Source organism: Dicentrarchus labrax, unplaced genomic scaffold, assembly GCF_905237075.1.
Source record: "Dicentrarchus labrax unplaced genomic scaffold, dlabrax2021, whole genome shotgun sequence".
Classification (NCBI taxonomy): domain Eukaryota; kingdom Metazoa; phylum Chordata; class Actinopteri; family Moronidae; genus Dicentrarchus; species Dicentrarchus labrax.
In genome coordinates this window covers 29,442,900-29,465,094 of record NW_026136705.1, presented here as the reverse complement: position 1 = coordinate 29,465,094, position 22,195 = coordinate 29,442,900, and the positions used below count along the sequence as shown (strand labels likewise).

The following is a 22,195-nucleotide window of genomic DNA, read 5'->3' as shown; positions in this document are numbered from 1 at the left end:
CGCAGGGTCACTGAGGAGGCCTTATTCAGGGTTCTCAGCACAGGTGTGCAGCTGACATCCGAGTCCACCCAGTGACCTCACTTGACTTTTTAATCATGTGTTGCAACCTAGCTTGATCTGTTACCTTAAAGGCCAAAGGTTCTGTGTTCTGCTCTGTTCTTGGTTCTCAGTAATGTTTATAGTCCCATCTGAGCATTTCCCTATACATTATGTTACCAAAGAGCAAATGTGACCTTCCCACCAGGAAAATAATTTAGATATATTCTTGAAAATATGCTGCAGAAGGTTGCAGTCAAAAAAAAGAGACATCAACAATGAAGAAGAGCCATGTGGCAGGCCCTATGAAAACTCACACTGGCAAAAATATAGCAATAGCTTTACTTGCCTCCAGACGACTCACAGTTTAAACCAACAGGGAATATACATCTTCCTTCTAGCTGCCATGATTTTCTATTAATATTTCAAGCATTCTATGTGCTTCAGTGTTTATGTTTTATAAATAATTGAATGATATTTGTTATATTAGCATTATGGCATGAACTGTTATCCTCTGCAGAGCAGGGAGATGCAGATGTGGCAAAAACATCTCTGCTGTTTACTAGAGATCTGAGGGAGTGTCCTGGAACATTTTTGAAAGGGCAGCATTAATCTTGTCTTACTGCAGTGACACTGGAAGGAGCTGCACTGGGCACACTGTTGGAATGTAAACGGAGATAAGGTTAATGGAGAATAATACTTTAATGATACAACAGAGGTAGAAGTGAACAGGCAGACCTTTGAACAGGATTTATTAATTCATTCCAATGAATCATTTTAATTATACAACTCTGATTTGTCACCAAATTAATTAGAACAGTGCACTTGTCATGGAAAGCATGGAAATGATTTTTCACAGTTTCCCCTGTTTGCATAGTTCTTTGCTTTGTAGGGCAGAACTGACACTGTTACATAACCCGTCAATACACATGTTTCGCTTGTCATATATTCTGTACTACAACTGTTATGTAGGAGAGACTGCCAGCCAGAATCAGCGCAGGCTGCGACTATCAGTGATGCAGTGAACAAACCGGCTCACTCTTTATATGTGCTGCTTCTATATTTCAGCACCTCTCCACCACCTACGGCCACGCTGACTCCATAAAAAGATGTTAATGCTGCATTAATGTCATGCTGGAATTCGGAAAATACCCGACTGGGAACAACTGTTCGCGTCAGTATCCTAATGGTAATTACAAGGAGGACATGTGAGGATTTTCTAGCTCCAACTTGAATTGCAAAGGTTTGTCAGCAGGCAACACAAGAGGTAAACTAGGGTCGAATAATTAGAACACACCGAGTTATTGACAAGACGAGTCTACTGCCACACTAGCAGTTTTGTGGGACTGTATAGAAGCCGTGGTTGAGCTAAATGTTAACCTGCCAAGGTTCAATAACTAATGTTCACCATGTTTAAGTACATCTGAGGCAGATGGGAATGTTATTAGTTTAGCAGGTATTTGGTCATAAACTGTTGATTGACTTGGAATTGCGGTCTGATGATGGCACTGGGTGAAAAGTAGGAATCATCTAAATTATTTCAGTTCGTCCTGTGGGTAGTAACATGGATGTCTGGCCCCAATCATACACTGAAAGCCATCCAAATAGTTGTTCAGGAGCAAAATAAAATCATCATGCTGAACTTTCAAGAACCTTTCAAGGACCAGCTATGTCCTTTTGATGTGCTGCTTGGTACGTGAGAAAAGCTGTTGTGGAACAGAGAACAAAGGAAGAACTGAACTGGTTGTGTTATTGATTTTATATCACTTCAATGCTGAAGTGGAGCTTGCACAAACAGGCTGATGGCCCATAATGTCATGAAGCATGTCAAACTCCTTTGTGGTTTTTCAGTTTGTGCTGCTGCATGCATTGTTAATCTTAATTCTGTGATAATCTTGAATCTTTAATTTTTTCCCCGGCTGTGATGTAACTATGTTTCTGCCAGACTGAGAAATCTTCTGGCACGCCATTTCTTTTCTACTTGCTGACTCCAGCTCCTCTGAATGTGCTCCTCATTCAAATTACAAATGAGGGCTTGGACACCTTCATTTGTCCAACAAATCTTCTTCTTTGTTCTTCCATTGCCCTAGACGATACGGACGCTGTGGTAAAATGGTGGTTACTGTGTGCTGGGAAGACCTGCAGTGAAGGGCCGGAATAAAACCCAGGCCACTGCGGTAAGGACCGGCCCTAGCACATGGGCCATGGGCTCCACCAGGTGAGCTTTCAGGGCACCCCGTTGACATCCCTGTTATGATGTGACAAGACTTCTGCTTGACCAACCTTTTAAATATATATAAATATAGAAATATTACCTCCTGAGCAGTGTCATAATTTAGTGCCAGAGACTAAAAAAGCAGGTCCTGTGACCATATGCACAGCACATACACTTTTCTTTCTCTATATTTCTGCAGTGGAAAGGGCGATTATGCTGATGAAAGTAGAGCTGCATGTTCTTAAGTAGAGCTGAGCCTGACAAGCTGAGCCAACAATGTCTTAAAATGGCGACTGTAGCTAGAATAAAGCTTATGATTAACTGTCTCCGGATTCAGGGGCTGGATCCTCTTGCAGGATGTGGCACATGAAGGTGAACCTGCACCTCCTCCAGAAATTAAACAGTCTGCTGAAACTAATGGTGCATTCAAGTGGTCCTTGTCAACTAAAGTCAAACATTTTGACATTCAGGGCGCCCTGGAGGCCTGGAGACCCTGCTGTTTAGTCACTTACCATGATTCTACAAAGCAGTTCATAATGGATAAGTGGTGGATACTGTACTGTTAGGTATTCAATTTATCTGTAATTCCCTGGATGCTGTTCGATATTCAAGCTGCTAACAAGAACAGACAGCAGATTTTATGTGTTTCTTACATTATTTACACTTTGTAGCAGCTTTGTCATTGGTCTAGTTGATGTGTACTAATGACTGATGAACCTTAATAAAAATTGGTGGTAAATTTGTGCATTGCCTGAATGGTCTATTTAGCACTGCAGACATACAGTAAATGGCATTCAGGAGGCAGGTTATTATAATCAGACCTTGATCTGGTTCAAGTGTCAGCCTGCCTTCTTGAGCACACTTCTCAATAAAATAAAGACACACTTTAGTATAATATTACCTTTCAGAATTAATTTGTCACCGTGACTAATCATATAATTTATGCTTGTTAGCAGCCAATGATTTATGTCCATCAAAGATCTGAGTTCAGCCAGAATCTAATGCAAGCAAAACTACTATTGGTGACTACAGATTAGTTTGACTCCCGAGCTGTTTGAAGTGCATTCATCAACAACTGATTTTCTTTGGTGGGCTACGTTAAAAATATTTAACATTTACATTAACATTTCTGTCTTTACTGCTGTGCAAAACCATCGACTGACAATATCTTTATAAGATCATGAAGTAGATCATGAGACCAGTTAGTTTTGTGGTGTTTCTGTTTTCAATGCTTTCATCTACACAGCCAGATATCAGGTTAAACACACTGTTTCTACTCTTACTCCTCTCATCCTGTAAAGACAAACAAGAAACCAGTGAGAAGAAAAAGAGAAAGGGAACAGTAAAGAGTTAAGGACATGCTCTACAAACTTCAGTCTTCTCACTGGCAATCATCTACTGTCAAAGGGCAAACTTAACTAGGGCAAATGGCTACACTTATCTACTCACAGTAGCTACTTGTCTACAGAAACAAGGGAAAACCTACAGGGATAACACCATCATGGAATAATGAAACCACCTATGGGAAATGTACTACATACAGTACCTTATAGTACATTAAAAGTGAGAAGTTGAATTTCAGTTTCAAATTTTCTGTGTAAATTTCATAGTCAGCAGTGTCATGTAGTGTCCATTGAACAGTATTATAACCAGAGAAGTAAAACAAAAGTATCAGCGCCAACTATAATGTAAACTACAAAATAACTCATGGCATAATGAGACCATCTCATAATAATAAATATGCTGCAACTGTGGTCTGCAGGGCCTTAAAGGTAGGGTCAGTCATTCTGGAGAACGATAGCTGATTGTTTTCATTGGTATTCGAAAACGGGAGGAGTGTTGTGTCGCTCGCTGCAAGTTTGTTTCCCATTTACCATAAACCAACACGTCGGTATTTAATGACCTGGGAATGAGACTCAACAATCAACTATCTTTCTCCAGAATGGCTGAGCCGCCTTAAATCACCACCTGAAATCCAGGTGACTGTTCAACAATGTGACGCCACACCGGCCACATGCTGCGATGTGTTAAACAGACTCGTGATACGGTAATTATAATAAACTTCAAAAACTGAATTATGTGATTGGCTAATGAAATTAATTAAACCAGTCAGAGGCGTATTGTATGTTTTTAGACAAAACTAGTTATGAAACTGGGTAGAGTTGTTGCACACAGCCCAGAATTCTGAGCTGCACAAATGAATGTATCATGTACTCATGGAGTTCATTGTGTATTTTCACAGTGAAGGTTAGTAAGGTAAATTATTACGTGTGGCAGTGAATAAAGTTAGCTTGTTACACAGTGTTAGTTCAATCTACGTACAGTAGTTCGTACTTTGTGGAGGGCCAAGAGTTTGCATGTTTCTTTCCAATCAAACGCTACAGCAGGGAGCTAAGTGTTTTTTGATTCATAATTAAATATGCATGTGATAATTTCCCATGGCAGGTTTGATTCCTAAAATAGTGGTAACTAGTGTTCTAAGAGACGTAGCTAAATCATAAGACCCTGCACTTCAAATGAGCACAGCACAAATTATATCTCATATTGCGGTGCAAACTGAAATCTCAAGATACACCCAAAACTAATAAACAAATAAAACCAAAACTATCTGCACGACTAGATACCATAAGGGGTAAGTGAGAAAACTTGTTTTTTTTCTTTCTGTAATTTGGTTGAAGTGATCCAGTAAGACTAAATGAGGCCCCAGATGATTTGACTCTCCCTCCGACTGAAGGTATCTGAAGACTGCTGTAGTTTGCGGTTGAAATAAAAACATGCAGACTTCTGGCTTATGATAGTAGGCTACACCATTTAAACCACTCTGTTAAGATTTAGTATATTGTTATGTTAGCGGCATGGCTGGCCCTCAGCAGAGCAGACAGTGTTTTCTATGTGAGGTTGTAGAGCTGCAGGCTCAAAGTCTGAGAACTAACCAGACCATGCAACAGGATACAACAGCATGCTATATGGCCAAAAAAATGGAACATCTACTTTGAGATACTGTGACCGTCTCTGCGTCTCGAGATGGAATTTGTCGACAAAAATAAACAGGGACAAGTAAATAGGGCAAGTCTAAATGCATACTGGAACTAAATGGATTAAATGTACTGTACTACGTGTCTAATGGTCTACATATTTATGCACAACTAATTGTAGTGAGCATTAGATGTAGGCTGGGTGGGAAACACTTCTGCTCTGCAATAAAAAGGGGTGGTCTACTGTGTAAGTCTGGGCTATTACAACTAGAGTCAGGCTACCAGATTTAGTAGCCATACCTCATATTTGTCTGGTCGCGTCCAAGAAGCCTAGAGAGGACAAACACAGAGGAAGCAAAGACAAACAGCGACACAGTGGGGCAAAATAAGCTTTTGTAACACAGAGAGAGTGAGTGCAGACTGGATTTACCTGCAGGAGATGTGAAATGATTTCATGTTTGAGGGACCATACTGGTGATTTTGAATGTTTTAGCTCATTGGCTACAAATATTTCTGCCAATCATTTTCCAGGAAATACCAGAGTATACCTTCTAGGGAGATTTCCATCCATTTAAAATTGATAGGGAAATCAACTTGCAGTGACTTTGAAATTTCCAGGTGAGTTAGGTAATCCATCATGGTGAAATTCATGTCTGCTTTGGTATTGTATTGTTTATGCTAAAATAAGTCTACCATGCAACATTAATGTAGCTTTGATAGAAACTAATGCTGACATAATGCTTAATGTGACAGATTACCCAACTCAGGTTTGTGCATTGATTTTCATACCCTAGTGAAATAAATGGAAACCGATGCTTGCCTGAATGGCAGGAGAACACATTCTAACATGTTGTGTACAACATTTCTGTGGAGCGTGCAGCAGTAACGTTCTCATGATTTATAGTCAAGGGGCTTAAACATGTATAAACACTGGTTTTGTTCTCAAAAACAAAAATGTATACAGAGCTAGCGAAAACATTGATGAAGATTACAAGGATTTAATTTCACATTGGATACGACTGAATTATTTTTCCACCAAGTCGTATTTATTACAATTATGATTAATTCTGTCAAAGTTAAATTATACTACTCTATTAAGATAGAGCAGAAGCAATATTAAAATCCAACATCATTAAGTTCAAGGTTCTTAAAGTGAAAAGGACTGTTTTGGCGAGGTCAGGGTTTCCGGTTTGGCAGTACAACTGTGTTCAGGGAATTTACAGAACTGGTCAAAATGCCAAACCGGAGCATATTTTCCAAAAGCAGCATGGGGGCTTCTCAGCTAGTTATTAATTAATGTACTGTAATAAGGGAGAATTTGGATGCACACTGAGGAAAACAGGCCACTGAAACTAATTATGAGGCAGCCATTACCGGTATCTAGGGACTTTGTTTTCCTAATCAGCGGCTTTCTCATGATAGCATTCTGTGCTTTGATTAACTCATTCATTTATGTACAGTACGCTGGCGTGCACCACTTATCTTCCTTTAATAACAAGTACATACAGATAATTCTAATCTCATGGCGTGAAAAATAACATGGTATGAATGTGCAAAGAACCTCAGCATCACACCGAAATCCCTTCTCAAGACATGATACAATAACATCCGCTATACTTTTTACGAGACAAGAAACTCAAAAGAGGCCGCAGCAGCCGGCGAAATGACTGCTCTGTAATTTGACATCCTTACGAATATGTCTGTGCTCTTGTTGCTCGACTGGTATGATGTAGAACTAGAACGTGAAGGGAGGACAGAGCGTGGCAAACAGGAAAGGGACCAATGATGAATGACGATCCAATGGAAATTAGTGACAGCTATTACCAAGCGATCAGCGGGATTTTCTGATTACTGCAGCATTAAATCAAAACTGATCTGACAGTGATAGATAGGAAAGAGAGGGATGATGACAGCCTGTGGAATGGAAGAAGATACTCGGTGACAACTGTGAGTGGCGACAGGCAAGTCCCATCTTGCAGGTGGAAGATAAGATTCAGTAACTTACAAAACAGCCGTGAATGCACTGTGCTGTGTGAATGCTTCCCACTGATTGGCAGTCATAAATGGCAAAGTTAATAGGAAAAACTAGGGACACCTTAGCAGAATCAAAATGCTATTCTGATAATCCACCGGCACAAATGAAGAAAGAAGAAGAATCAAACACTCACTGGATGGAAGAAACAGAGTAATGATTGTATTATTTGTAGAAGCTTCCAAATTGTAACTCTAAAAATGAAAGTTTGTTGACGCTACCAGGAAAACAATGAGGTGACTCACATCAAAATTGGATGTTAAATTTGAGTATGAATCTAGAGTAACTAAGATACTTGCACTGTACCACTTTCACTCTACTTTTATTCTTTATTATTCTGTGAAATGATTTATTTTCTTGGCATGAAAGCGAGGTGAAGACATGCCAGCAGCAGAAGCACTTGTTGCATGTATTCCAATTTCTGGCACAACCCCAACAAGGCTACGTGCATTATGCTGTATTGCATAGTAATTCATTTCGCCTATTTCACAGTGACTAATGTGCTCTGATGACTAATTGCAGCTAGAAGTGCTTTTGTGGTTTTATATATTTTCCTAGTTTATTGTTAATCTAAAGTAATTAATCTGAGAAGTTTTGCTGAGCAAAGTAGTTTTCAAGTCCTGTTATGGTGTTTTCTATATTTAAATTTCTATCTATTTCTCCCTTGGGTAAAATCTTAAGAGTCTTAGATTGACTGCACTGAAGGCAGGCTCAAAAATAGAAAATCATTCATCATACTGGGAAGATTCTGGATTGAATTCATAAAGTCTCTAAGCACTGCTACCCTCCGCTTCCACAGAATCTGGTTGAAATCTGCATAATTGGTTAAAAAAAAAAAGACTGCACTGTTCTTCCAAAATGGAATCTAACAGAAAAGGGAGCTACATTTTTCATAGATTCTAGTAATGTGGACGTTTATCCTTTAGAATAAATAGAATAAGCATAGATTGTCTCACAAAGCCATTACAGATATGGGAAATGTCTTATCAGCTCCCAGGCACATAGGTGGACCATAGGATGACTATTAAGAACGGTAGCTTAATTGACATTTTAGACAAAAAAAAAAGGAATGGTAATTACTGGTAATAATAATGTATGGTGATGTTACACAGCCAGTCCAAATCGATTCTCATTTAAATGAATGAAGCACCTTGTCTCTGGTTGCTTACAGGATAAGGCTAGCGCTAATCTATTTTTTTAACACTGTCAAAAGTTGACAAAAGCCAACAATTATGTTTCTTCATCTTCTTCTTCTTTTGGGCTTTATATATACTGTGCATCATCCTGCTGCTGTAAATACTTGCTAGGGAAACTAGTCTGCAACAAATGCACTATTGACTCCTGTATTAGTAAGTTTGAAACTACTGTGGCCAGTTCTTTTAACACTTAACACATTGTTGGTTTTGGTATTTTCTTGGGATCTTATTCATCCATATTCATTTTACCAGTACCATTAGTAAAGACATGTCATAACTGTGGTATTTTTAATTTGATGTTGTTATACCAAGGTAGAGCGGTTCATTTCACAGTGATATATTTGATGTAAAAAAATGCTCTTCATGGCAGCTTTAGGACATCATTTATCACAGTAGCTGGACAGAGCTGTGAAGTAAAGTAGGTCATTATGGCCCAAATATTATGCAACTCCTTTGGGACTTAACAGGACAGGTGCTTTCACTACTCTCTCTCTCTCTCTCTCACTCTCTCTCTCTCTCTCTGTGTGTGTGTGTGTGTGTGTCCGAGAATAGTGCACCCATTGTTACATGCATATATCATTTTTATCCACACAACAACTGTGTTTGATAACATAAGGCGGGGGGTTTCCAGAGGACCACTTTTACATTGACAATTTCTCTGTGAGAGAGAGTGCACTAGAGAGGGAGACAGAGTGGTTGAGCATAAAACCAAAACTCCAAGCCAAATCTTTGTTTATTCTGCATTTCATAATGGTTACTTAATCCATCAAAACTCATACAGTCCTCTATGCAACACTCTGACAGGCTGGCTACCTCATGTACAATCACCTACTTTAATAACAAATCAGTATATTGCACATGACAGTGTGATTAAAAATGCACCACAGACTGAGCCCTATTCAAGAGTATTACTATAAAAATAGCATATGATAGCCTATAAAGACATATTAATATTATTGTTCAGCTAATTTCATTCCTGCATGGTAGCAAAGTTTCGTACCAGTACCAGTCCATAACGATGGCAATTGGAAATACACAGTACCTAACTTACATTATTAACAGCATTAATTTTTGCAGTATTTAAGGTAAGCTGAAGCACTAACCAACGTATGAGGTGTTCTTCCTGCATCCACAAACCTGCTAGAGGCAGCAAGGTAATTATCTTAATACTGTTTACTGCATTCACAGCAGAAAATTACCCCTCTGAAGTGACTAATCCGTCTACTGTTCATGCTGATGCATGTTGTCAGAATAGACCGTTAAGATGGATTTTTCAAAATTATACCATTTTAATGAGCTGATAAGAGCCTAACAATAGACTTTGGATGAGAGTCTCTCTTCAGGCTGGCGACTGCCAACACGCTGTGACCACTGTAATGGAGGAAATGCACACGGATGGTATTCAAAGCTCACACGTCTTAAGAAGCCTTTTACCATGTTCTATAGCCACAGCTTTAATCCAGTGTTATCTCCAGCGCTCCTGAAGGACATTAAACGAAAAACGACGATATACACCAAAGCATGACAAAGATGCATAACCCTTGGTGTTTTTTTCTTTACTTGCAAAGACTCCTCTACTCTTATATCCTGCTCATCCTGAGAAAAAAGTGCCCACTCATTTCCAAAGTGGATAATCACAGCAGTTCGCCAAGTACCGAAAATGAGCTCAAAACAGTCTGATTTTTAGATAAAGGGAGACTCAGTGCTTCTGGCTTTTAACACAGCAATAATTAAGCTAATTTTACTGAAATCATTTTCACTTAATTTTCTGTGAACACTTTTCATAGTAATTTCACAAAAAAATATTCCCTTTTAAATGCTAATGATTAATAGGGAGTGAAGTAGAGTGTTACATATACTCTTAACAGCACTGGGGAATATCATGCCATGGCACTGCCTGGAAATTGGTTTTATGGCAATCTGCACACTCTCCCCTCTAGCATTCATGATGGAAATGTACAAAATCATTAGTGCAATTCCTGCAGTATTGGAGAAGGCTTCCAAAAGTTTAGAGAGATGGTGGAATCCAAACTTTACTGTTCAAAGGGTAAATTCAATAAGAAGTTTTGAGCATATGAAGCACAGCAAGCAGTCTGGGCTGATTGGCCAACAGATTGGCTATTAATGATCTAAGAAGAGAGAGCTGGAAATAAAGCACAATGAAGTCATTTCAAAAAATGCAAGTCAGTGGACTAGTGGTTAAACTGCTCATACATCCATGTTAATATTGGTGGACGTGTGAGCTCTGTGATTGATTGGAGTCATGCCCCTGGTTTTCTGAAAGAAATGACAATTTAGTAGAGGTTTCTTCAATAACAGCATTTCCTTGAGTCCAGGTTACCAGGGTCTGCAGAGTCTGCGCTGTGTTGCCAAAAGTAGTGCAAGTCATCATTGACAGTTGGCACTCATTATCTCGTAGCATGCTGGGGTTTATTCAAGCTTTTGACCAGTTGAACCCTTCAGGATTATATTAAACATGGTTTTCACTGGAATCTGGAACTATTTTAATGTGGATGAATGTTTTATACTTTGCAACTAATAGAATTCAGACATTCAACATGAAAACACTTATAAATATTAAAAGTTCTGTGAGACATCAAAATGAGATATCTGAATCCTCTTGAATAAATGGGCCACATGAATTAAATTCTATTCCCAAAGATACTGGTCTGTTAGAAAGACCTCTATTAGAATGATAGAGGATGGTTTTTAGTATTAGCCAAGACTCAGTAGAAGGCATAATGGCATAATGCCTTTAACATAAGGACATGAAATTGTAAATTAAATTGTACTGTTACACTGTGGCATTGTCCACCTTTGTTGAAAAGAAAGAAAAAATTAAATACATAAATCCGTACCTGCTCTCCTTCAGTGAATACCCTGTTCTCAAAACTCCAGGAGATGGTGGGTGTGGGGTCGCCTGAGGCCTCACAGGTCAGGGTGACTTGTTCGTCAAACTCGGAGGCAGTCTGGTTATTCAGGTAGGTTATCTTGGGTTGCACTAGAACCAAGACAAAAAACTAACTGAAGCATGGCTTTCTGAATTCTGTTCTACTGATCAGGGCCACAAAAATGTTCACACAAAAAGATTATTGCGCCCTACTGCTAGTACTGTATCTGCTGCATTGGCTTTGAACTGTATAACTGCAGTAATACATTGTTTTTTTTGCTGCTGTAAGAAAAAATCCATACTGTCACAGACGTACAATGTTGTCCCTTGAAGTTGTATCACAGTCCTTCTACAACTGAATTGATTGATTTTTGGAAAAAGCTGGAAGCACACCAGTTTTATCCAATGACACTACCAAGTTGTACTGATGAATGGGCAAATAATTGGCCGCTTGGTAATTGTATTATTGATTTATTGTATAATTATTTATTCTCTTTTTAGCTCTCTTTTGGCCTTTACCAACAAAAAAATAGCTAGCTATTTAGCTGCTAGATATTTAACTTACTTTACCAGCTGGTTGTTAAACACCAATCTCTGTTGTTTGGTGTTGGGCAGGAGTGTACAGTGGGTTTACCAGAGCTTTTTTGCTGAAAGAATCTGCCTGTTGCTGCTAGAAATGATCTGGATGGCGTTGGAGTTTGTGGAAAACCAATACAGTAAGTTATAAGAGGCTAAAAAGCTCAGCAGAGTTGGCTGATAATTTTCTGTGGTTTTCATCACCACGAATGAAATGGTTCACATGATACAGAGGCATTTCATCAATGGTTAAAGCACTATTGTGTACAGACAGCCTTCATTAGAGTTTCATACCCCATTCACAAATAATAGAGCTGCAAGCACATGATTACGTAAGGCTGGTGCAAATTTCCTCATGAAGAGAAACTCCAGCGTGATATCTCTCAGTGTCCTGAGGGGTGGCTTAATTAGTTTCCAATAGGACATGCTTTTCTTTAAACTTTATGCTTCACGCTGTGTAACCCTGCACTCAGCCACTGAAAAAGCTGTAGAGAAGTGTACAGCAAATGTCAATAAGTACAAAAGAAAAGGCCAGAGAGAGAAAAAGAGCCACAGTGTTCTTTATGCTATCGTAAGCGAATGGAGTTATTCTCTTACCAAACACGTTCAGGCTGACTTCCTCGACTTTCTCTCCTGCCTTGTTCTTGGCGATGCAAGTGTAATCTCCTTCATCCACTTTCTTGACATCTTTTATTACCAATTCTGAACCATCCTCGTTCAGGCTGTACTTATCACCCGTTTCAAGGACAATGTTGTTACTGTAGAAGAGAGAAAAAGAGGAAAAAGACATGGTGAGGTGCACATCACAAGTGTTTGCTTACACAACTTGAGGGGCCTACAAATAACTTTTTTAACTCACTGACAATGATCTGTTGGGGGTTTTATCTCAGGGAGAGAGCAGGTGGCATACAACAAATGTCGGGAGACCAGAAGAGCTGTCCTGTGTCGTATGCCTCTGAGAACGTCTCTAGCATTTCCACAACTTTTGTTTGCCTCAGCGCTGCTTTAGCCCTTGCACCTGTGTTTATAAGAAGGTCATGCACCAACTTGACGACGATGCATGCTTCTTGAGAAAACTGTGTTTCACTCTTGAGAGGCCGAAGTCTTCACTAGGGGTTAGAATCCTGTTTGTGGATATTTACGTATTTGTATGCTTGGAGTCGAAGCCTTCCCAAAGCATTTTGCAGGCAGACAGTGAATGACAAATAACAAATAGAGCCTTACCCTACTGTTTTTTCACTGCCTCACCCATCTGTCCTCCCTACAACCTCACTGTCTATCCCAACTCTCTCCTGGCCTGGAACTGCATCTTCCTCAGCCTCAACACCCACATCACACACCAGCTTTGCTGCATGGAAGACAGCTGTGAGGAGCATCAGAGTGTTGAATAGTTTTATTCACTGGCATCTCTGCAAAACAACCTTATTCAAAAAATCCTCTGCACAGCGGTGGTGCTGCTGAGTGACGGCAGTTAATGATGCGCCATGAATATGAAAGTACATTGAGCAAACAGCTGTATGACGAGAAATGAATGTTGGTTATTTGTACTTGTCAAAACTGAGTGGTGATCAAGCATCACAAATTCATACTAAATAAAGTTACTTTAACAGCTAATGGTACTTCCAATACTAAGTTTGTGTATAAACTCATTTCTGAGAAATAACTCTACTCTGTAGAGATGTGGCTTTCTACCTATGGTTGGGTTCCTGTAAGCTGGTCCTATTTGGGATTTTGTTCCAGTTTGGTCAAATACTACCAGCTATCAGCTATTATGCAGTTGAGATTCCCACATTTCGAGCCTTGCCCTGGGTGAACCACCTTCTTGATCATAGTATCTCCCCTGCCAGGTGTCAAGAATCATGACTGTCGGGAAGTTATGTGACAGCCTCAAATCCTTGTTGTTGGCGTGTCCGGTGGATAGATAAACACAGACTGACTGACACTGTTATTGGTTGTTTTTGAGGGCAATGAGATTTGAGAATTTGTTGTTCAGTTTACAGAACTTAGATTCATTGTAATTTACACACACTTGGCACGGGAGGCCTACACACTAGTCCTTTAAGTTAAACTTGAATAGATTTGATAAGTGGTGTTTTGCTCTATTGACAGGACAGTAGAGGGAGACAGGAAAGGCAGGGGAGAGAGAAGGGATGACATACAGCAAATGGCCTAAGACTGAACTGGAACCCGGCCTTGAAACGTGGAACGTGCCCTACCCGGGGAGCTAAGTGATTTTTATTTTTTAAATGACTCAGATTGGCTGATTCATTACTGTATTTAGATTCAGAAGCTATCAAACCAGTAATGTAATGTGTAAATCAGATCTTAAGAAACACCAGCATCCAATTAAAATGCAGGCATCACCGTAAATATCGATATTGCTGCCGCATCATGACTTTCAGAGCCAATGAAACCCAATTAACACAAATATGCTCCTCATTTTCTATCCCAACTCCTTGTTGCTGTAAGTTTAATATATTTTATATTTTTTGTAGCAAGCATATTCTTATTCTATCTGTTAGGCTCTATTATATGTATGTATATATATATATATATATATATATATATATATATGCTTTAAATCTCAGCTTTGTAGTAAGTTCTGACTAGGCTATGTATAATGTTACAAGCAGCTGGTGCAACTGGCTGCAGATTCACTGGTTTACACATGCATGAGTGCCTGCTGTACAAGCACACTGACCAGATCAAACTCGTATGCAATTTAAATAATATGTGCAGGATGGAAACCAGCCTAATAAAAGCCGTTTAGCACTTGTTACAGTCATGCAAATGTTAATGCATGTAAATCTAATCATTTCTCCCACTCAACTATTTGTAGGCAAGGCCATGCAAATTCATATTTATTCCATATTTACAAACACTCTGCATCAACCAACTCCCTGTAATGTATGTATGTGCACATGCAGTTCTGCAAAACGGGGCAAAAGCACAAAGAGTTTGACCAGAATGGCTGCGAGAAGCAGGCACCATCACCTGCAAGAGGAAGAGTTTACCTCTTTTTTAAAATCTCAGACTTGATCAGAAGGCTCCATTTATAAAGCGGCAAACAAACTACCAGCCTCAGTGGATTAGTTCTAAACCTGAAACATGCAATTTTCACTTCCAGTTACTGTTAAAGTACCATTTCAGATGGCTTGTTTGGAGCACAACTTGATTTGCATATGTTTTTAATGAATTCAACAAAAAAAAGAACTGAACTGATCTTAGTTCGAGGAACCAAGTTGAAATTCTTAATCTGAGGCTGAATATTTTTAGCATGGCTACTGCGGAGCAAGTGTATGATTAAATCAGGCACTGTGTTGAAGAGGTCTTTCAGCACTCAACAGCCTTTTCCTACTAGTTAAAAAACAAGATGACTCAGATTTATTACAAAGCCAAAGTTAATACAAAACTTTATTGTTAGGTCCTTTGGGTTGATATGCAGGTTTTGTACTTAAGTACTGCCTTGAAATACTGGGCCATTCAGTCAGGCTCTTAACTGGATAAAATCAGCAAATGCATTTAATTTTAGAAAGATTTTCAATGTTTGTTCTTTAAATAACTGGTTTCTGCCACTCTTTTGCATGAATGCATTGCATCTTTGTGCTAACAGTTGAGATGTCAATGTCATTGTCAAAAAAAATGTAATTTTCATTTGTATTCAGAATCTTGATGGTCATATGAATTTATAGCTGATGATGTAAAATAGTTACGTAATCCATGAATGTGCATCTTTGCACTGTCTGGTCAGTACATATGGGGTTATATCCCTGGTGAGTCTGCAAATTGTCATTGTCATTGTGTCCAGCAGCTGGAGACAGAGATAGCCCGACAACGTCCCTGAAAAACTGTCCACCAGATTGCTAGACTGCCCCCTGATCCAGGTGTGATACGGGCAACCTGTTACTGAAGGGCACAGTCTCATCCTAATAGAAGTGTCATTGATAAAGCCTGAACAAAAGATAAACCAGAGGTCACATTTGATTCGGAAAGTGCACAACTAACTGAACTGACCAGGAAGTATCAGGTGCAGCTAATGCAATAGTTCCTGGAATTTGCTAAGAGAATAAGCTTCAGGGAGACTATCCTTTCTGAAAGGACTTAGTACTGTGTGTTTGTTTTTGTGGATTTATCATTATGTCTTACATTGCTCTACATCATCTTGATACAACTTTATCTTACCAGGCTGTTTTCACCTCCTTGGCAGATTACCTCTGAGGCATCCTTAACAACTGCATCACAGTCTGGTATGGAAACTGCTCGGCCTCGCACTGGAAAACTCTGCAGAGGGTGGTGAAAACTGCCCAGCGAATCACCGGTTCACCACCACCACCACTGAGGCTGTCCACAGCAAGCGATGTCTGCAGAAGGCGCGCAGCATTGCTAGGGACACCTCCCACCCAGGACACAAACTGTTTGCCCTCCTCCCATCTGAGAGGCACAACAGGTCGTTCCGTTCCCGAACTAGCAGGCTCAGGAACAGCTTTTTCCCATCAGCTGTCAGCCCGCTAAACTCTGGGTCGAGGAGACCCCCCACCCCCCTGAACTCCCACTGAACTGTCTCAATCCCATACTGTAAATATCTTAACTTATTGCCGTATATATCTACTCTGGTAATACTGTTCATAATGTAAATCTCTTGCCAGTATATTCATTCATATATCTATAATGTTATTATTACTTTTTCTTTACACATTTCTCTACATTTATAAATTACTTTGCACTTTACTACTTTGCACTTCTGGTTGATGCTTGAAACTGCATTTCGTTGTTTTGTACCTGTACTTGCAATGACAATAAAGTTGAATCAAATGAAATCAAATGAAATCAAATAAAAAAATAGTAGTGTCTTGTCTTGCCAGTATTTTCTTTGAAGTTTTTCTTAAGGCGACACAAGACGGTCCTCTCCGTGTATCTTTTTCTAATTCATTTATGAAGTAAAATGGTGTTTCCCTTTGAGGTCAAGAAAAAAAACCCAAAGGGCTTAATTCTTGTGAAGGTTCAAATCTACCCCTGATCTTACTCAAGATCCTACTCATCAAAACAGGCCAATGGCAGCAGTGGATGACGTACTGTGCCCATGTGACGGTGGGTTCAGGGAAGCCGTCTGCGTCACAGGCCAACAAAGCGGAGCTACCGATGTCTGCTGTGGCGTTGACGTCTGACTGCCTGGCACGGATGGTGGGGAGCACTGAAAAAGAGATGAAAAAAATGTATACAGGATAAGTAATGAGTACATGGAGCAAGCATAATCCATAAAGCACCTGCAAAGGGTGAAATGCATCCCTAACTGTGCTGCAAAGCAAATAGCATCTTGGTGCTTTTTGAACAAATTAGGTAATATTTGGTCCACAATTGCCCAATTTGTATGCTTCATTGCAAAAGATGCGCAATAGCCCAATTCAGAAAACTACTCTAATAGTAGTTGGTGGTAACTGAGGTGTAAATATTACTGTGACCATTACAGAATATTGCAGATGAACATTTAACATCTTTTCTGAATTGCAATTCATGGTCATATATAAATTCGCTGAAAATTGGTGGTCCGACTTAACCTAAACTTCAAGTTCCTGCAGAAATTCTGGGAAGCAATTAGCAGTCCAATCTGCCTTCTTATGGAATTATGTGATAAAATGTAAGCATGATTGACATTTTGTGCTATACAAAGCCTTTCTGTTTTACCAAATAAAGAGTTGAGCCTGCCCAATAGATTTTGATATTTATAGCAGATATTTTGGCTTATGCATGGCTAAAGGAAACATCATGGGGAAGATCTGGGGACCACAAATGTCCATACCAAATGTCACAATAATCTGGACAGTAGTTGTGTTGGATATCTTGCTCGGGGCCAAAGAGACAAGTCGACAGATGAACTGACACCATCATTCGGATCGCAAAAGGTGTATTTCCCAGTTTCATCTTTACTATGTTTAGCAACCATTCCTTTTTGACCATCAGGGCAGGCAGGGAGCAGAAGGTGAGAGAGATGCAGTGCTTACCGTTAACGACGACCTTGATCATCTTGAAGTCAATTTCTCCCCTGGGCATGACGCGAGCCTCACAGTTGTACATGCCCTCATCTGTCTTCTTGATGCCGCGGATCTGCAGGTGGCCATTATCCATGATCTTGAATCGTACTAAAAGAGGCAAACAGAGAACAGTTAATTTACTACATATGGTATTCAACATTATTAAGATTATCCTGACACAACAAAACAGCAAATTATGTATTTCCGCTCCAAGAACAAGTTAAAATTAGGAATGAATTCTTGTCAGTGGATCAAAATCTAAATGATAGGCCATGTTTGCATGCAATAGTTTGAAATCTAAGAAAAAGCCAACAAGCGCCCAACCATGTGTAACATTAAGCATGAGTATTTCCTTGAATCTTGAAAATCCAAGTACCAAGTGTTCAAGGCAAGAATATAAAACTTTCACTTAATGCTCAGACAGGAAGTTGGAGCCAGATTAAAAGTCCCAATTATCCCTGGTAATCACAGAAATGGTTGGAAGAACACAGAGAGCCCTGCACGACACCCTGGCTACACCAGACATGTTTCAGCAGTGTTTTACAACGATCATAGAGCCTGACAAACAGTCGCACCTCTAATTAAACCAGCCATAAACACACAGCAACAGAGTGAGCTGTCTTAACTGAAACCAGGTGTTTCTCACACATTTATGGGGAAAAGAATCCAGCATATTATTAAAATCCAGGGCTTTGACCACGTCGGATTTAAGAGCCATAAGACAAGGAGCTGAGTTATTGTGTTTTATTTTTAAGTTCTAATTTGGGAAACTGAAAATTGCACTTATTTAAAATTTGTGACTGGCCAGTATGTACTTTAAAACTCACTGGATTAAAAATCGGGCTATTTAGGGTGTACTTGTGAAGCGTAGCTTTCACAGGCCAGTTGATTCTTTCTTTGGGGATGAGGAGTCCAATGCCGCCAGTCCAATTTCCATGCTAATGAGTGGGTACAAGATTTCGATTTGTCCACCTATTTAATGGAGTCCACTGTGTAAACTAAAGAACGTCTGTGTGCTATAAAACCACTTTATGCATATAATAATGTACTGAGTGCTAGAAAGGATGTTGGCTTGGGATAGCGTACATTTTCTCCCAATCACTTTTGGGATTTGAGAACTTTATTGGACAAAAAAAATTCCCCTCTAAACTACTGTCACCATAACTCCCTGCCAGTCATGGAGGGTCTCTCAGTACATTTAGAGTACCTATACGCTGGGCAGAAATAAACTGAAAGAAGTGGTTGTCCAGGTCTGAAAAGTTAAGCCTTAAACCTGCATTCTTTCTAACGATCAGCAGGGGGCGACTCCATTGATTGCCAAAAGAAGTCCAATTGTATGCAAGAGTAAATTACCCTACTTCTCTCGTAATTTCTTACGTCAGTAAACATTTTACTAATGGGTTTATGGTCTTAATCACGAGTGTGAAGTCTACTTCTATAGAGCATGATGTTCATTTTGTAAATGACGGTCCTATTTGGAGTAAAATAGATGATAAAACAGGGTAGGTTTTAGGGTGCGGCTATGTTGCTATTGATAAGTCTCTACCACGGCAAACTGACCTAACCAACCTAACAATGTGTATGCATGCACTGTGTACATTTAAACACATGGGTGCTGTCTAGGTTTTGTCTTATAATTTTGACCCTGTGTGTTTATAGTTCATGAAAGTCAATTGCAACATTTTGGTTGCCTTTTTCTGGTACATTTAGTTTTGAACCAATTAACATCACTATTAACCTGAATTATGGATGCGACTTTCTGACCAAGCAAGCTAGGTAGTGCTAGCATTAGCTGAAAATGGTTGTCCATAATGCCCACTTCTTTCATAAAGTCTGTGGCAGAAATGGACAAAGCTGAATGTAAATTCAATTCAATTTTATTTGTATAGCGCCACTTCATAACAGAAGTTATCTCAGGACACTTTTCAAATAGAGTAGGTCTAGACCGAACTCTTTAAAACATTAAATGGCTAACCTGAGCACTGAAGTCCATGCTGGCTCCTCTTATGGAGCCATTTTTAATGCCGGCCATTTTATCCTATTATAAAAGGACATTTTAAATAGTAGCTTTAATGTAGCTTAACACAGGTGTTACTAATGATATTAACAATGACTTACCTGTTGTGATAATGGCCTATGAACCTCTATGATACAGTTACGGCAATTAATAATAAGTATGAGTACACGCTGCCTGAAGTAGTAGTAGGACAACCACTGCCACAAACACTACATCCCCACAGTGCTTCATGTACTCCAATTTTACTGTCACATCCAGCATCTGGCAACCACGCAGTGCTCCCTCACATCCTACTGGGATGCGCCTCGAGCAGCAGACATACTGGTTAGTTAATTAATTCGCATTTTACACAATAAACCTAAAAGTATAATAAGAGCACACATTATGACGCCTTTTACACCTGACACCGGTGCATTTAGCTGTTAATATTTGCTTAAGGAAATTCTGAATGCAGGATTTATACTAATGTAGTATTTGAACAGGGTGCAAAACAAACCTGAACACATCTTTCACCACTGATTTCCACAATATTGTCTGTTTTCTGCTTCCTGTCTGCATGTACATGTAAATGAGTACAAAATGTGAACTAAAAGATTCAGAGTGTAAAAGTAATGTCAAAATATTTCAAGTGAAACCTTTTTTGAAGGGTGAGTATGGTATTTAAAGAGAAAAACAAGCTCTTAATTCATGTTACATTGACACATATTACAGTGACAAAGTTGTGATGGGAGGTTTAACAATGCAACATGCATCACATGGTTAGGTCAACTGCTGCTCTAAGGAAAATTACATAAGCAGTTTTAAGTTTTCACTGTCGGTTACAATTAGTGGTTTTTCCAGTGAAAAACACATTCCTTGACCAGACTCCAAGAATAAAGGCGGGCTTAGCACAACACTGTGGTGACTCCAGGCTCTCCAGCGGTCACCAAAGGAGGGGTTACTGTTAGGTTAAAATAAGCCCAGTCCAAGTGTGAAACAAAACCCAGCCTCCTGCCTCATCTCCGCCTCAGTCCTCACACAGCAGACTGGAGATTTAGTTGAACTCTCTGAGGTAGAGCTGCTCTGGACCAATGTTGCTGATGATCTCGGCTGCCAGAAACTTGCCAGGTGAACTCATTCACAAAAATTGTTCATGAATACATCTACTAAATCATTTGCCCCCCCCGATCTTATTGTTACTTAACCAACTCTTATTGTAAACGAGTACAGCAGCTGTAGTCAGCTTCACAGTCAGATTCACAGCAGTTACAATGGCTTCCAATGTTGACCTAGAGTCACAGCAAAATGTGCACAGGAACTACTAAACCCCTTCTGCAGCAATGTTCACCTCTACAGTGCTCTATGTTCAAAAAGTCTCATAGTTTCTCTACAAGAGAGCAAAATACCTTAGTTCCATGTCACACTTCATAGCTCTTAAACATGTTTACTGGCAAATAAACAATTGTTTAGAACATGGGGCTCAACGGAGGAGAAAAGGCTTATAATGCAGGAGTGGTTTGAGAAGTTTCTATAGACCTTTTGATGTTTTTGTTTTGTTCGGTTTTGTTCTCCGCTGTGACTGTGACTCACCATTAGAATCCATGGTAACAACTGCAAATAAAAGCTGATTACAGATTCCGTCCTTCGTCAGGGAGCGAGCTACAAACTTTTCAAAACCTCCTTTCAAGCCTAAAGGCAGTAAATATTTGATATACTCAAAAGATTTTCAGTGGAGTGTAGTACAGTTACAATAAAGAGAAAACTTTGGCAATCCTACTGTACGATGGGGACAGGACCATACCCAACTAGAAACTGTCAGAAACACTTCTACCACGTCTGTGTTCTAAAAAAAAAAAAAAAAACCTTCTACAAAGAACAAAAAAGATGGCGTCAAGGGAAATATGGTAAAAAAAATAATATCTGAAGAAAATGTCAATGTCAATAAAATGACGCCTTTAGCTTGTTAAACTAGCTGACCTGGATAACCTGGTCTAGATGCATTTGATCTTTTGTTAGTGACCGCAGCAGTTCTTTCATCCTCCAGAGTAGTTTTACCTCTATTTGGGGAACTTAAAAGTCCAATCTGCCCTCAGACATCTTTTCTAGTGACAATAACCACTTCTCGCTGGGCATGAAAATACAATTTCCGTGTTCATGCATCATCTATGAGGTCTTAAGCTTTACCCTGGGAAAATGCATGGTTTTGTTCACAGATGATGAGCAGGAGGACAAGAAGATGAGGAAGAGTGT

At 39.5% G+C, this 22,195-nt stretch overlaps 1 protein-coding gene across 14 annotated transcripts in view; it reads right to left on the bottom strand.

Moving 5' to 3' along the window:
• ncam1a (neural cell adhesion molecule 1a) overlaps positions 1 to 22,195 on the bottom strand; it is a 272,082-nt gene that overhangs the window by 64,696 nt on the left and 185,191 nt on the right. For 8 of the 14 annotated variants that reach the window (XM_051402011.1, XM_051402013.1, XM_051402018.1 and 5 more), the window contains exons 5-9: positions 17,920 to 18,057; positions 16,994 to 17,111; positions 12,518 to 12,678; positions 11,313 to 11,455; positions 5,527 to 5,556 (exon numbers count right to left, since the gene is read on the bottom strand). In XM_051402011.1, coding sequence (XP_051257971.1) covers positions 5,527 to 5,556; positions 11,313 to 11,455; positions 12,518 to 12,678; positions 16,994 to 17,111; positions 17,920 to 18,057 — 590 coding nt within the window. The remainder of the gene's footprint in view (positions 1 to 5,526; positions 5,557 to 11,312; positions 11,456 to 12,517; positions 12,679 to 16,993; positions 17,112 to 17,919; positions 18,058 to 22,195) is intronic. The other 6 variants (XM_051402014.1, XM_051402017.1, XM_051402019.1 and 3 more) reach the window with 1 other exon arrangement.